The 15872-nt window shown below is 43.9% G+C and overlaps 1 protein-coding gene across 8 annotated transcripts in view; it reads left to right on the top strand.

Moving 5' to 3' along the window:
* The window catches only part of NEO1 (neogenin 1), a 171742-nt gene that overhangs the window by 149086 nt on the left and 6784 nt on the right, over positions 1-15872 (top strand). For 4 of the 8 annotated variants that reach the window (XM_072345274.1, XM_072345272.1, XM_072345271.1 and 1 more), the window contains exons 20-26: positions 2659-2853; positions 3537-3569; positions 7110-7178; positions 7954-8101; positions 9758-9996; positions 10529-10621; positions 15112-15270. In XM_072345274.1, coding sequence (XP_072201375.1) covers positions 2659-2853; positions 3537-3569; positions 7110-7178; positions 7954-8101; positions 9758-9996; positions 10529-10621; positions 15112-15270 — 936 coding nt within the window. The remainder of the gene's footprint in view (positions 1-2658; positions 2854-3536; positions 3570-7109; positions 7179-7953; positions 8102-9757; positions 9997-10528; positions 10622-15111; positions 15271-15872) is intronic. The other 4 variants (XM_072345273.1, XM_072345270.1, XM_072345277.1 and 1 more) reach the window with 2 other exon arrangements.

Genomic DNA, 15872 nt, shown 5'->3' with positions numbered 1-15872 from the left:
TTTATTACTCCCCTGACCTAATCATTAGAAGTAAACTGTTATTTGACTTGGTAACTGCATCACTTTCATGTCGGATAAATCATTAATGGAAAACAATAATTACTGTTACCTTTCAGTAAGCGTTCTGTTTGGATTCCATTTCTGAAGGCTTTCGGAAATAATTCACTTCAATTTTCTGTTCTTTTCCCCCTGCTTAAAGCAGATTTTATTGCCATATAGTTTGCGGTGTATGATTTTTGCTTTTGTTACCAGAATTCACTGTGGTGCAGAACCAAACCTTTGAAACCTGTCAGCAAGGGAAGAGTCTGATCACACAGTGCTGTAGCCCACATTCTATACAGGAACACAATGAGTCTGATTCCTCTGAAAGGCAAAATGGTGGAGACACTGCACTTAGTAGGAACAGTAAAATCGTGAGCATTGTTGTAAGACAGCATTATTAAGTATTTAATTACACTAATTCTTAAGTATTATGGAAAGAAAGACCCCAGGAGAGCAAAGTGGCTCTGAGCACGTAGCGTGGAGGCTGCAGGTAAGAGCTGTAATACAGATGCAACTTGAGCAGAGCAGCCCTCCTTTTGCATGCCATGCCTGAGCAGTTGCTGTCTGTGCACACTGACAGCAGATTTTCTCTCTTCTCTGTCTAAAGCCGATCCTGGGTTACTTTATTATCAGCAAGGTGTTTCCTCTGTGTGAGAAGGAGGATTTGAGCGGAGCAACAAGGGCCTTAATCTTGACTGCAGGTTAAAGGACATGCTCAGTAGCAGCCAGTGAGGTCATTGAGGCAGGTGTGAAACATAAGGCTCAAAGAACCCTTGGTTATATCTGTATGCTCTTAAAAAGATAAGCCTGTCACTACATCCTGTGCGTACATAGGGAAGGGAAGGCAGTGTACAAAGAGATCGGCATTTCCCTACACGGTGTGATTAGTGAAATGATCTCACACACCTTCCCAGTAAGAAAATGTCTGTACTGTGATGCAGAACCTTGCAGTTATTCCTACATATTTCCATTCAACATGTAGTATATATTAGAGCTCTATGTTTTCTAAAACGTGCACGTCCGTTCGTAGTGCTGAGCCCACCAAAGATGAGATTCAAATCACGAAGGGTGGGATTTTGGGGACGTGGGAGCTGAGTGCCCTCTGCTGGAGAGAGAGCCACGGCCAGCGAGAGAAACGGGTCCTTGAGTAGTTAATGACTCGTTAACCCAACTCAGTTGGTTCTGAGCAGTGGTACCAGAAGTGCTGTGCAGTGATGGGATTCCATGCACTCCATAGCATGTCTGTGGATACTTGTCTTTTCAGCGCTCATCTTTGTTTGATGGGGATAGGATGGATGGAAAAGACTGAAATGTGCTAGTCTGGATTCCAGATGCTCTTACATCATTATAATTGCTGACTAATTAGTACAGTCATGAGTAAACTCAGTAGTCTTGTGCCACTGTGCTATAAATAATGCTTTCAGCTGTCGCCGTGTGCTTAATGTTGTCCCTTTGGAGACAAGTTGCAGATTTGTTCCTTTGTGACCACTACAAGTAGCAAGTTATTAAATCTACCCCCAGTGGTTAACTGTGATGCCAAGGGAAGAAATTAAGCATGCCAGACCTACAGCTGGTGTTTCAGGCATTGCCCGTGCCATACTGATTGCTGGGATGTACGTGAATTTGGGCTGTCAGCACGGTTTCCCATTGCTTCCATGAACTGGAAGGTGCTCTACAGAGCCTGACTTCCCTTTCCTTCTGTAACCCTCATGGGCAGAAGGTATTTGGCACAGAGGAAGCAGAAATTTATCTTAGAATCATAGAATAGCCTGGGTTGAAAAGGACCTCAGTGCTCATCCAGTTCCAACTCCCTGCTGTGTGCAGGGTCACCAACCAGCAGACCAGGCTGCCCAGAGCCGCAACCAGCCTGGCCTTGAATGCCTGCAGGGATGGGGCATCCACAGCCTCCTTGGGCAATTTGTGCACGAGGCTTCTGAGCTAGCCCTGCATTTGTGCAAATCCGTGCCAAGGGCTCTGTGCTCTCTGTGTGGCAGAACTTGCCAAGCTTTTACTTCGCAGTGGTTTGTATTTGCAGTATAATAACACATCATGTGCTCTTCCTGTACTTTTTTTTTTTGAGGACCTACAAGACAGCTGCAGTTCTCTTCAGATTGTTTTCTTTGTTAAGAAACTGAAAAGTAACGCTAATCGCATTAGTTGTGTCTAATGCCAACTCATAAACACACTTTCTTGATCTATGCATGGGAACGTTTTGATGTTTCAAGGTTAGCGATTTTCTCTAAATATCAATACTTGGAGGATGTATTTAGAAGAGTCGCTTTATGTTATTTTACAATATTGAGTCCACAAACAGATAGAGATGGAAATGAGGAATTCATCCATACTTTATGAGCAGTGGTCAAAAATGATGTTGACATTCTAAGTGGATTTTTTCCTCTCAACGTACTTCTGAACAGCTTAGCATTTAAGATGGGAAGGCTGTCTGATACATGAATGCATCCCTAGTCTTTGAAAATGTAAGAACACACTTTCAGAAACCCAAAATCGTTTAGTTGTGCAAATACCATTAATAGTTAATAGAACTCTTGCTGTTAGATCTTACGACTACCATGTTCTTTTATGTGTAAAATCCTTTTGTTTCCTTCCTTTGAATAGGATACATCATTTACTACAGTACGGATGTGAATGCTGAGATACACGACTGGGTTATTGAGCCTGTTGTGGGGAACAGGCTGACCCACCAGATACAAGAGCTGACCCTCGACACGCCGTATTACTTCAAAATTCAGGCCCGCAACTCAAAGGGCATGGGGCCCATGTCTGAGGCCGTCCAGTTCAGGACCCCTAAAGGTCAGCATCACCTGCATCCAAATAGCTTTACATTTCTGAATGCCACACCTCAGAGGGTGGGACGCCAAGCAGCATGGATTTTATATTGAAGCTGGAAAAAATGGGATGATGATGAAGTTTGATTAGAATAGAATTTTCTCTCTGATTGCTCTTGCATGTAGTTAATACATATGCAAATTTTGCTCAAGTATTTGCTTATTTGTGTTATTCCCAGCGAGCAGCTGGTCCTTAGGGCATCTAATTATTAGTGCTGAGGGCCCACGTCCCACATGTGCATTTTAGAAAACGAGTTTCTAGTTGCTTTAAGGCTCGAGGTCCTGCGTGTGACATCTGCTTGTGATGCAGCAGTCCAAAGCAGCCGGAGCTGGGCAGCTCCAGCCAGCTCATGGGCAGTGTGATGGAGCTGCAGTGACACAGCAGGCTTTCTAATTGGGGAGGGTTTGCTAGCTGGTGAGCTGGCATAAACATCTCGTATCTTGGGGGCAGGAGGGAAAAAAAAAAGCAAAGGGAGGTGAATGACAGAAATTCTAACAGTGCTTTCTCCATATATTTGTGGTTAAAGATTTAGAGCTTAATGCCAGCAAGTCCATTTATGCTGTGTGAAAGTTGAAATTCCATCTCTCGCTCCTTCAAGCCTTGTGATGTTTCTCTTGTTTTTTCCTTCCCTGTGCTTGTCCCACTAGCTGAATCCTCAGATAAAATGCCTAATGATCAAGGTAAATGAACAGCCATGCTTTCTCTCTTACTCCATCCTTTCCACATGTTGTTTTCCTTTCTGTGTGCTGTTACATCTCCTAACTGAAACAAGTATCTGCTGCTCTAAATATAAACGAGCAAGTTCCTGTTATGCTTTTAATAGTGGAATAACTGGAAGCTCTATTTGTGGTTCGGGTGTTGGGAATATAAAATGGCCTCTGTAGTCAGATGTCACATGAAGGGACAAGTGGGTAATGCCAGAGGTGAATCATTCTGTCAAAATGAATTTGGAATAAGCGATATTCCAGCCAGCCTCTGCCCGTGGATGCAAGATCTCAGTGTATAGAGGAGGAAGATCAGACAGTTATCTAATTAGCACAAGTGCTGTTTTGTGAGCTCTACATCTATAATTATTTCTGTAATAAAGAAAAGCATGTCTGCTCTAGAAACCCTTTTTTTTGTGTGAGATTCTGCTTGGCAGCTCGTTTAGACTCCCAAGCACAGCGTTAGCTACTAACAGCCTTAATGCTTGCTTGAAAAAATGGCAGCTTTGAGTTTCCTGCATTGCATTATACAACAAATGTCCCAGGGCTATGTTTGCTTTCTTCCTGAAAAGCTGCAAGCCTAATAAAGAGGGGAAGAATTAGTCTAAAGGGATGAAGCTAAAGGACATTGGCATGAAGCTCAGACATACAATTAAACAGATCCTGACAGGGTTTGAGAATGAGCTTTTCTTAACTTGCTTTCAATCTGTTATTTAGAAGTAATTTCTTAAATATGCTTTTACCTTCTCTGTACTAATGTTGATAGTAGGCAGTTACAGAGTAGGTCCTTACCCAGATGCATAACAGTGATGCAGGCTGAGGTTCAGACTTGTCTGGGGGAAGCAGATGCTCTCTGTGCTCCACTGCAGCAGTAATGGAATAGGGAAAGATTAAGAGGTTTTACTTAAAAGTTGTCGTTTCCTCTTCTGCATTCATCTTCTAACTTCAATTTTCTCACCAATGTTATTATCCTGAAGCAACATTTTCTTATACTAACAATTAGATTAATATTTATAAAGGTCTATGATGTATACATCATCAAAGTCAAGGGATTTTTGTTTCAGAATTCCTCTAAGAGAGGGTGGAGATGATAAGTCACGGATAATAGGTTAAATGTAGAAAAGAAGACAAGCTGAGCAGCAGAAAAATTCAGTGACAAGATTTGTACCTGCAGAGCTGTGTCCTTCAGGAAATACCAGACAGGTTGCTCAAGACTGGGAGGACCAAAGCTGCAGTGGGACCGAGGCTCTGGGCTCCATGGTTCTGTCTTGCTTCTCCCCTCTTTCAGGGTTGTTCGTTTGCACTAAGCACCCCGAATTGTTCTTCCACACATTCCTGTAGCACAGAGCTTGTATTAGGAGAAGTTGCTGGCTGTTACTGTCAGGCTGCAGGGCCTTCGCCTAAGAAAAAGAGCAAAGGTTAAGGCATCTTGCCCTAGTAAAACTATCCTGAAGTAGCACAAAATGAAAGCAAGTTTGCCTGGGTGCAGAGAACTGATGGGCAACAAGAGTTTCAGGTGAACTTGAATTAAATACGAAAGGGAATTGAAAACCTCAACAGGAATGTGAGCTGCTGGATAAAGGCTGGTTGGTGGTCATAGCGAAAGTGCAATGTGCATGTGCTCGGCTTGGGCACATCCCAACAATTTCAGCACCTAACTAGGATTTGCATCCTTTGTCGCTGATGCACCCATATGGGGGTGGCGTGGCAGTGAGCACAGAGCCCTGATGAGCTGCACTGACTGCAGCTGCCACGTGGTCCCTGCTGGTCCGGGCAGGTGACTCTGCGTATCTCATTATCTACTCCATCATCCTGTGTCATCTGTTAAGTTGAGTAGCAATTATTTTAATTTTCCTTCCCAGTGTTATTAAGGATATTGAATTATACTTGGCTGAGCTCAGGTCTTTACAGAACCTCATTAGAAATATCCCTTGTGAACAATGATTCTGCAATTATAATTCTTATTCTTATCAGCTAATTAGTTGTTAATCTTGTTAATAGGTGCCACATTGCTTTTTTTATTAGGCTATTTTTAACAAAGCATTGCACAGTGCTTGGTAAAATGTTTTATAGAAGTCTAAAGATAGCATGTCTGCATAGTTACCAATGACATTTATAGTCAGATGTTGTTTGTTTTGAAATACCTGCTTCCATCCAACGGAAAGATGGACATGAAGCATGCCACCATCTCCTGGCTGTCAGCTGCTCCATGACCTTGCCCACACCAAGGACCCACTTGCTGCATTACCCATGCACAGGGCTGTCTGTTTGTCTTTTTCAAGCCTGGCCAGTTAGTTGCATTGCCTCTGAGCTCCTCTGGAGCTCTGCATGTCTTCAGGGCTGGGCTGGAGAAGAGAACTCACCTCACTGTTTTTTTCCACATCCTTTCAGTGCAAGTAACCCAGCCGTATAGATCCAAATACATTAAATACAAGCTGCTTACAATTCTGTTTAATTAATTCTGTTAAGCTTTGCTGCTGCAAAATTATCTGTCCAATGCTTCCAAGTGAGAACGCGCTTCAGCTCAGTGCTGTGTCCTCCTTGGACTGGCAGCTGCTGATGGTCATTGTCATTACAGAGTTGTCCTGCAATACATCTTTTCCATTATGTGAGACAGCACCTAACTGCTTACTGTAAACATGCATCATTTCTTCTTAGTGGCCTCCTTGGGGTTCATCTAGTTTTCTTGCTGGTACCTTCTGCTCTTCTCACCATGTTCTTATCAGTTGTCTAAGCTACAGACTTTGACGTGAGGTTCATAATTTCCATTTCATGTACATCCTTTTACAATTCATACTTGTTGTTTAAAATAGCAAGTGCTGCATTTGGGGGACTTGAGTTTTCTGTGGTTTGGGGCTTTTGTGTGTATTATTGCATATCCTGAATTGCTGTAAGGGGAAGGTTGTTCTGGGCACAGCGTGGTTATCACTGGTGGTAATTCTGCATTATTGCATTCTACTGAAAACACAAAAGGATGAAAGAATCCGGATGTTTTTCACCCGAAGCATTTTAGTGATACTTCATTGTCAGCTGTGGAAATGTGGAACAAGGGGAAAAGAATGGGGAGAAGTTCAAAGCAGGCCTGTATGCTTAAGCAGGGACAATATTTACAGCGCTTCGCTTCCTCACTTAATGTAATTAGGGATTAGGAAGAGAAACCTGTATAATTACTGCTTCAATATGATTAACTATACAAGTGTGGTAAAGCCATTTGTTCTTAATATATACCTGTGTATGGCTGCAAATAATTGTTATTATATTTTTTACGATGGAACAAAATGGGTGCGCAGGAAACCTGTTGTTAAACAGCTCTTCTGAAGTGGTTCTCTCCTCGGAGGAACACCCTTTGTGTAGGGGGGAAAGTGCTCACAGCAGTTCAGAAAGAAGCTCTGAAAGAGCTTCCTTAGAATGCTACAGCGAGTGGGAGTGTGTGTGTGTGTGTGTGTGTGTGTGTGTGTGTGTGTGTGTGTGGATGTGATGGTGCACATGGAATTACCACATATGTGACTTTTCCAGCTTCGGGATCTGCAGGAAAAGGAAGCCGCCCGGTGGACGTGGGGCCGGACTACAAACCCCCGCTCAGCGGTAGGTGTGCCGTGTGTGGTGTTTCACGGTGACTGTACACCATAAACAGCCCTGCTCAGATCTGTTGCCATAATGTTTTTCTCTTAATGACAAGAGCTGCTCCCGCTCATCAAATCACATCAGACTTCTGTCATAGCACTCTTGCCTACTGTGTTTGGTATTTGGGAGAAATACCTTCACGGGCATTTGCATTTCGGTCTGACAAGCGGATCTTGTTCTCTGTTCAGTTTTAAATGGCTGCTGTAGAGCACCAGTGTAAAATTAATTCAGCAAGAACATATCAGGAGGGAGAAAAACCATCTTAACCCCTTCTCCTGATCGCACTGTGCATTGTGGCAGCCCTGCCCTGTAGTAGCACTCATTAGCATTACATAAAATGTGTTTTCCTTTAGAGGAGGGTGCTTGCAGTAGAATTCTGATAGGATTTGTGTGATTTCTGGGTCCAAAGGAATGCCCACAGTGTTTTAGTTCTAGCAAGGTCCTGTGTTTACTCCTCAGACTCTAAACTATTGGATCTCCATATGGCAGTTGTTTGAGTAGGGGGAACTTGAAGTTTTACAGAGTGTTAGCTGGAAATGAATCAATTCGGTGCCTTATAGGTGTAACAATAGTACAGAAACACAAATTGTGAATGACAAAAGAATAAGTAAACGTTTCAGCAGAATTCCATCTGCTCCACTCATCTTTTTCCCAGCCTGGATCGGTACCCCTGGCTTCTGATGGGGATCTTTTCTAAGTCTCTAAGATAAATAACACCTCTCTCCCTGCTCCACAGGCAGTAATAGTCCCCATGGAAGTCCGACCTCTCCCTTGGATAGCAACATGCTTCTCGTCATCATAGTGTCTGTTGGGGTCATCACCATTGTGATAGTGGTGATCGTCGCTGTTTTCTGCACTCGCCGTACCACTTCTCACCAAAAAAAGTAAGCTGTCTGGGTGGCATTTGGCCCCATCCTATCTTTCTCCCTCCGCTCTAGTTAATGCCTTTATGATTGTTTAGAATTTATTACTTTGAAGTCCAGTGGGCTGTAGAAACCAAGTGCTGAGATCCAAATAATAATGCAGTGCTGGGACATCAGTTTGAGTTCTAGTGTTCAGAAGATAATCTAGCTGTATTGGTGGGTGTTATTGTGGAGATGGTGATGATGTTCTTCTGCGTTTCCTAATCAGCGTTTCAGAGTTTACAGCCAACAAAGGTTTACAAATCAGACAGTGCTTTCATGCAGATCTGCACCTCTTCCTTTCTAGAGATAAATTATTGTTTAAAATACCGGGATTATCTTGCATTCCTTTTTGAAAATCAGCGCTGTATGTTTGCAAGTAATCACACCAAGCTTTGGTGGGTGTCCTGCTGGAAACTCAGACGGTCATCTGAGAGCTGGCATCTCTCGTTATGCAGCTTCCATTGCTGCTTGCACCAGGATCAGAAGCAGAATCAATTCAGACGGGGCAGCATGCTGGCCTGGCTCCTGTGTTTCCAGTCCTGAGCATCTGCGTAGAGCTGTGTGAGCTCAGCAGCTCAGGCACACTCTCACTTCTGTTCATAGCACGTACTTCACTGTGTGGAGCAGGTTTCCAAGCTATGCATGATAACATCTAATGCAATAATGTCTAGATGGCTGGAATAGAATCTGAACCTGGTGTGGGATTCTGTAGAGAAATGCTCCAGAATCCTAAATATAGGTGTGTATCTGACTTCTGCCCTCATGTTAGAGACAGAAATGGTGCTTCCATTCACAGGCTCCCGAATGTTGTTTCTGCACGTTCTTTCAAAGAACTGATGAGAACTGATCTTTTTATGTTTTAAATACGAAGAGATTCATTTACGCAAAGCAGAGTTTTCTGAAGGTCAGACTTCTAAGATAATCTCCACTTGTTTTGCTCAGCCTGAACCATTCTGCAAAAATGCACATCCTTTCAGAATGGAGCGTGGTCAGGTACCCGAGCCATTTATCACAACTGCGCTGCCCAGAAGGGACACCTTTCTCCATCATTGCCAAGGTCCAGAACAAGTGTGTGGTGTGGGCACTACAGGGCAAGAACTCGAAATTTCAATGCTCCAAAAACCCTTCTTGTCAAATGTGGAACAGGGAGCCTCACACACGCTGTAGTTAGTTGTGTCTAATCTGAACAGCAGTAAAATGAACACTCTTGTCATTAGTCTTTAGGTTAACCATGCTATTGGGGTAATGGGCTATTTCAGCGCTCTTGCAGCTATTGTTTGAGGTTGTTTGTAAGCCCTCGAGTACAGCACAGCTTGGTGTATGGGCATTTCATGCTTAGAATATTCCCTCAATAACTATATGCACCAGAAACTTAATTTTTGTTAATGGAAGCTTAGACTGTAGAGCAAGTTCTGCAGCATTCGGTACCATTTGAGACAAAATTCCGCATCAGAGTTGCTATGCTCTGAGATGCCAGATGTGCTTATATGTAAAATTCAAAGCTTCCTGCCCAGTGGATAGCTTTCGCTCAGCTGGATACAAGATCAGAAAGAAATCTCAATGAAAATTTGCCTTTTTCCACCAAGTGAAGGGAAACGTACATCTAAGAACATGTTATTTGTTTTCCCTCCCAAGGAAACGAGCTGCCTGCAAATCAGTGAACGGGTCCCACAAGTACAAAGGGAATTCCAAAGATGTCAAGCCTCCTGACCTTTGGATCCATCATGAAAGACTGGAGCTAAAACCCATTGATAAATCTCCAGATCCCAATCCAATCATGACAGATACCCCAATCCCTCGCAACTCCCAGGACATCACCCCAGTTGATAATTCCATGGACAGCAATATTCACCAAAGGCGGAACTCCTACAGAGGTGAGCCATCAGCAAGTACTTTGAGCCCGAGTGTTTGAAATTAAATAGATTCTTCTGTATCTGGCAAAATCTCTTTATTGAAGTTTTCTAGGCCATCCGATTTCTTTGTTCTTAATTTCCAAGCAGTTTATTTGCCTCGTGCTTAGTTTATAAGGCTCTGTGCAAAGGAAGAATTGTGTTTTAGTGAGAAAACTGAAGTGCAAGTGTTGGATGATTTTTTCCTTTAGAAAAAACTGATTGCTCTTCAGTAGTTCATATAACAAGTGTGTGCAGTCAAGCACACAGTCGGGTCTGTGTTTGCCTGATGGCCTTGAGAGCCCTTCCAGTGCCCAGCAGGCTTTACATTAACTGTCCTCCTCCTGGTGAAGGATGGAGGAGCTGGGTTTGTCCATTGTGATTCACAAAACTGCTTACCAAAAGGAGAGCCCTCCTACACACCCAGAAATAATGAGAGGAGGATTGAAATCATTTTGATATGGCATCGCAGAAGTCTTGCTGCCATGGTAAATAACCTTCATTATTCTTACACCAGGGCATGAGTCGGAGGACAGCATGTCCACGCTGGCAGGAAGAAGGGGGATGAGGCCCAAGATGATGATGCCTTTTGATTCTCAGCCCCCTCAGCGTAAGTCTACAGCCCACCTTGCTGCCTTGGAACTGGGAGCCGTGTTGATGCGTATGCACACCCACCCACGCTGACTAACAGTCTTTCTACTTAGAATTTCCTAAGTAATTCTCCCATATCTGCAATGGAAATGGTTCAAAGAAAGCATCCCAAATCCCCTGTTGTGAAGGCGGTGTTTGAGTGAGCAGGTGGTGTGCTGCAAAAGGGGGATGAGTTAGGAATGTGTCCAGCAGTCTGTCTCAGCAGTGGCAATTGCAGGTGCTTTTTAGAGATGTGAGCCTGGCTGCTTTTTATAGTCCATCCCCTTTGTGTTCTGCCAGCTGTAACACAGGAGCTGTAGGGGGTTCATCACTGCTAAGAGTTTTGTCTAGTTACTGACCTGCTGAACAGATCTAACCCCTTACTGCATTTGCTGTCTGCCTCTACTCTCCGATGGCAGCATGTTCCAGACGTTCAAAACGTGATGTCTAATGTAGTTATTTGTATTGTCTTTTTATATCAATCTCTTACTGGCTTCAGCAAGTGATCTGTGGTTCTAATATCAGGATTTGGTAGTGAATGCTGTGTTCTCCTTAACCACTGCCTTTATGGGTAGGTTGTTCTCCACTGGATTCATCTCCACCATTAGTCATCTTTTTCCCAGCCTTTCCAGCCTCTTTTCATGAGGCAGCTACTCCATCCCCTTGATCCCAGTCTTAAGTACTTCTCTGATTGCTTCTGTGTCTGGGTCAGCAACACAGATAACTGATTAAAACTGGTCCCGTTTGCACCGGTACGTGGGCAATCTCTGCTGACTCTTTTGCATCTTGAAAATGTATGGAGTTACTGGCAGCATCTTGACATTTTCACGGGAATCATGTTCACCCTTTCCTGAATGACTGTTTGCCTGTACCTGTAGTGATCTTACTCTTGCACTGAAACATCAAACATAACTGCTGTCCCCAGTGCACAGACAGCTGAGTTCCTTGTGAAGTAGGTCTTGACCAGTCTATAGTTTAGAGCCCACCCTCATGAGGCAAACAGAAATCAGTATGAATGTACACCAGAGTATAGTAGTAGTGACTGTGGAGCAGCTTCAGACACAACTCAGTCACCCAGTGAGGGAAGATGAGCAGTGTGTCACCACAGCTCAGTGCAAGGCATCCCTGCTGGTGAGCTAGTTCCATAATATACTGAGCAGAAGAAACAGCTCTGAGTTGAAATGCTGCTTTTTTTTGGGGGGGTAGGGAGGAAAAAATATACCAAAAGCCTCTGCAGTAGGTACAGCACTACTGTTCCACAGTGTGTCTGTTATGCTAACGTAGTAGAATGTGTTTCAATCACTGAGAGGGGCTGAGGCTTTTGGTCTGGCAGAGCAGACTTCTAAATGAGGAGGCTGTCTGGTGTTACTTCTAATTTCTGTGCTTCCCTATCAATTAATGATCTGTTGAGCAGAAGTGCTAACTTGTGTTTCAACAAAAATTCTTATTATGAAATATTTTAAGCATGAGAGCATACTTCTGTTCTACAAATGATTAAACTCTGAGATGCAAAAAAAGGGCCTTTGCTAAACCTCCCAACAACTACACTGAAACTCAGGAGCTGAAATACATTTCAGGAGCAATATCTGCTTTTCTTTGTTTTGAAGTAAGTAGTCTGATGCTTCCTGTTTCCTTCTGGTTTAACTTGTATCAGGGAAAAGCAGAGGACAGACTGATGCTAATCACCCTTATTCTGGTTTGTTTCTTCAAAGTTGGTCTGCTGTCAAAGATGGGTGTCTAACAAGGCACACGGCAGCTGATGATTTCCACAATGTGTTCAGACTTGCGTGACCCCATAGAGATGCAGACTGCATGAAGTCTTCCTTTGCACTCCTCTGATATTGACAAGTGTGTTTTTCTCCAGATGAGATACAGCATTGGACGAACACGTCAGAGTACACACAGCAGCCTGTGCTGAAGCGTGCTGCATAGAAGTAGCATAGTAATGTGTGCCTCATGCTACGTTAATTCAGTGAGAAAGACACTCAGCAGCTTACCTGATCAGCTCCACAAAGGATGGAAGATGTGCAGCTGACAGACGTGATAGTTACAGTGGTGGCACGCATCTTATGAAGGCAGAGTATTCCAATTGCACTGCTTGATGGTATTCAAGCTGATATGATTAGGCTGACAGATACAGTTGTGGAGATGATTTTTTCCTTGCAGCACCAAGCCTAGTTTTGACATCTTATTTTGATACCAGCTCTACTGTGTTTGCTTGAGAAACGTATCTGTTTTCCCTGCCTTATAGGGTGCTGCTTTCCCAGAGAGGAGGAGTGATCCATAGACACAGCTTGCTCAGTGCAGCATGAGGCACTAATTGTCTGGGAGGAGAAGTAAGGCCTTCTGGTGCCTCAGGGTTTGAAGTTGTTCTTGTGACTTCAGCATTATCTCCTGTTTACAAAAACTCTTGTAGGTTTCCGGTCAGTGAAAGCATTAAGGAATGAGTCCCTTGTAGATACTTCTGGCAGAAGCTATGCAGAAAACCCACACTCTGGTACATGAGGCCCTTCTCAGCAAGCAACGTAGGCAGGACCGTTCCATGTGTTGTGTCTGTGGCTGCAGATAACTTCCCACTGCTTTTTTCCTCCCCCCACTCCTGTGTTCAAACTTACCTCTTATACTAGATTAGGATAATTTAGTGTTCAGTTTTATTATAACATGCAATAGTGCAACAGGAATGGCGCGTGCCTGGCAGGTCTCTGCCTTCTACAACAAGCAGACAAAACTTCTGGAAGGATGTTAGGAAGCAGAGGCCTGTTTGTTTTTTAACTCACCACGCTTCTTTGTCTGTTTCTTGGTACGAATTTTTGCTTCACGAAGGTCTGTTGGCACAATGCACTGATTTTTTTGAGCTTGGAAGGCTACGCTGTTCATTGTAAAGTTGCCCTCAGCTAAGCTGGGTGGCAGAGTGGGATGGTGCGCTTACCTTCCTGCGGTTCATTCTTCTCCCCCCATTGCTCACTGGATACTGCTGTGGGTAGTGTTTTAGGGCTACTGCAATCTTGTTTACACTTAGTCACATGCCTTACAATGGATGTGCCTCCTACCTCACCAACATGCAGGAGGACTCCTGGTGCCTCTGACGGCTGTCATCTCTGCCACGGCTTCTGATCACAGAGCTCTTATGGAGCATTCCTCCATTTGCCAGCTCCCTGCAAGACAACGCAGTGTTTCAGTCTTCCTTGGAGCTGTTAGTGGCAACACCTCATATTTTACTGTGGCCGTATCCCTTTGCAGCTCTTTCTCCAGGATTTAAATCTAGCACCGAGCGCTCAGTATTCGTGTAGTCGTCTGCATTTACAAGAGGCTGATAATAGAGATGGCTTTCTGTTGGGCTGACATAACAGGAGGGAGAAATCTGATGTTACCAATAGCTGAGCTGTGTGCACATCGCTGCCTCTGATCAATTCACACATTGTGACAGGCTGGTTTCTAGGAAATGAGGGAGTAAGAGAGTTCAGGTTTGTTTAGTTGGCCTTCGAGTTCAAACCGTATTCATCAGTGCAAGGAGTCTTAACCAGACTCACCGTTACGACAACAGAATTGTTTGTGTCTGTTCTAGAAAGTGCATTTCAAAGGCAGAACGTGTGGGGAATTTCCAGGAAATGTTGAGAAGGAATGACCCAGCACAGCCATTTCTCCATGGTGCTGGTGGTAGCGCTGAAGTTCAGCCTTTCCCTTCTGTGTTCTGTGCTGAGACTCTTTCTTTTCAATGATTTTAAGCAATTCAGTATTTTATGCATCCTAAGAATTAAACTGTGTGCACGTTTCTCCTCCCACGTGGGGAGTAGTTGGGCTTTGCTGTCACAGCAGGAGAGCGAGGGCAAAGGGTGGCTTACAGTAAGTATAACATTCATCTGATTCAAACAGGAAAAATAAAGCAGGAAGGTGGCAGAGGAGGAAAAAAAAACCAAAAAGATGCTTTTGTTTAAGCGCATTGGAGCAGAGTTTTACTGATTCTGTACAGAGGGAATAAATAGAGCCTTGGGTATCTTCTGCTACGCTTATTTGTCTTACGTTAATTAGTTAAGCAGAGATGCCATATTTAGTCAGTGTTGAGAAATTCAATGACGGCCAAAAATGATTTTGGAATTTGAGCTTGTGTGTCTGCTGTAGTAAGTCTGACATTTATAGCATCGTGTGAAATGCATGCAAGTTCTAAAGGGAGCTGAAATTTGTTCTTCACAAGTGCAACAGAAAGCTCTTGGAAGATGCAGCCAAGAGGGATGCACTTGCTGTGCAGCAAAATGGAGGTGCTGCCTCGGGGGGGTTGTTCTTGTCCTGGTGGGAGCTAAAGCATAGAGCAGAGCTGGAAAACTGGCCCTGAAATGTTGTCTTGGTATCATGAATCTGCTGAGCTCTTTTGTTCAGCGGTGCTGTGGGAGAAGGGAGGGATGTGGTGCATTTCAGTACACGTGCATGTCTGTCTGTACGTTAAGCATTTTTCTGTCTTGTGTTCATTCACAGCTGTGATTAGTGCCCATCCCATCCATTCACTCGATAACCCCCACCATCATTTCCACTCCGGCAGCCTCGCTTCTCCAACTCGCAGCTATCTCCATCACCAGGTCAGCCCGTGGCCGATGGGCACATCCATGTCCCATTCAGACAGGGCCAATTCCACAGGTGAGATACAAACATCCAGGCAGATTTTGATTGTTATGGAACAATGAGTGAAATGTGGCAATGGAGAGCTGAAATGGAGCTTGGTCAGCCTCTGCTGGGGCCTTTCAGCAGGGAGTATGGACCGGCCCGGCTGGTATATTTCTTCTGCTGTATCTCTTTGTGCTGAATGAAAATACAGTTGTGAGGGTTTTAGATGGCAGTTCACCCAGCACTGTATTTGCAGGTGAGCCACAGCACGTGATCCGGTTCATTGCCAAAAAAAGACGGGAATGGAGGAAAAGTTATTTCCCGTAGGGGCAGAGGGATGGATTTAAGCACAGACAATGTCCTTGTGTTAGATTGAGCCTTCTGTAACCAGCTTCTTGTGTAGACCAGGTATCGATCATTTCAATAGGAGATGATGTCCTTTGGAAAGGAAGTTTAATGGTCTGTGCACACTTCAAACAGAAGGACTCCTTATTCTAAAACCAGACTCTGAAACATCCATTTACATCCAGTTTGAACAACTTAATTTGAGAATAACCTTCCTAATTGTGTTTAAACGCAAGAGAGGACTAAAGTCCAGACTACGTTTCTGAGACTCTCTGGTTAATCTGCCTGAA

The sequence above is a fragment of the Excalfactoria chinensis genome, chromosome 10 (genome assembly GCF_039878825.1).
Source record: "Excalfactoria chinensis isolate bCotChi1 chromosome 10, bCotChi1.hap2, whole genome shotgun sequence".
In the NCBI taxonomy this organism is placed as follows: domain Eukaryota; kingdom Metazoa; phylum Chordata; class Aves; order Galliformes; family Phasianidae; genus Excalfactoria; species Excalfactoria chinensis.
The sequence above is the reverse complement of the archived record's forward strand: the minus strand, read 5'-3'. Positions and strand labels throughout refer to the sequence as shown.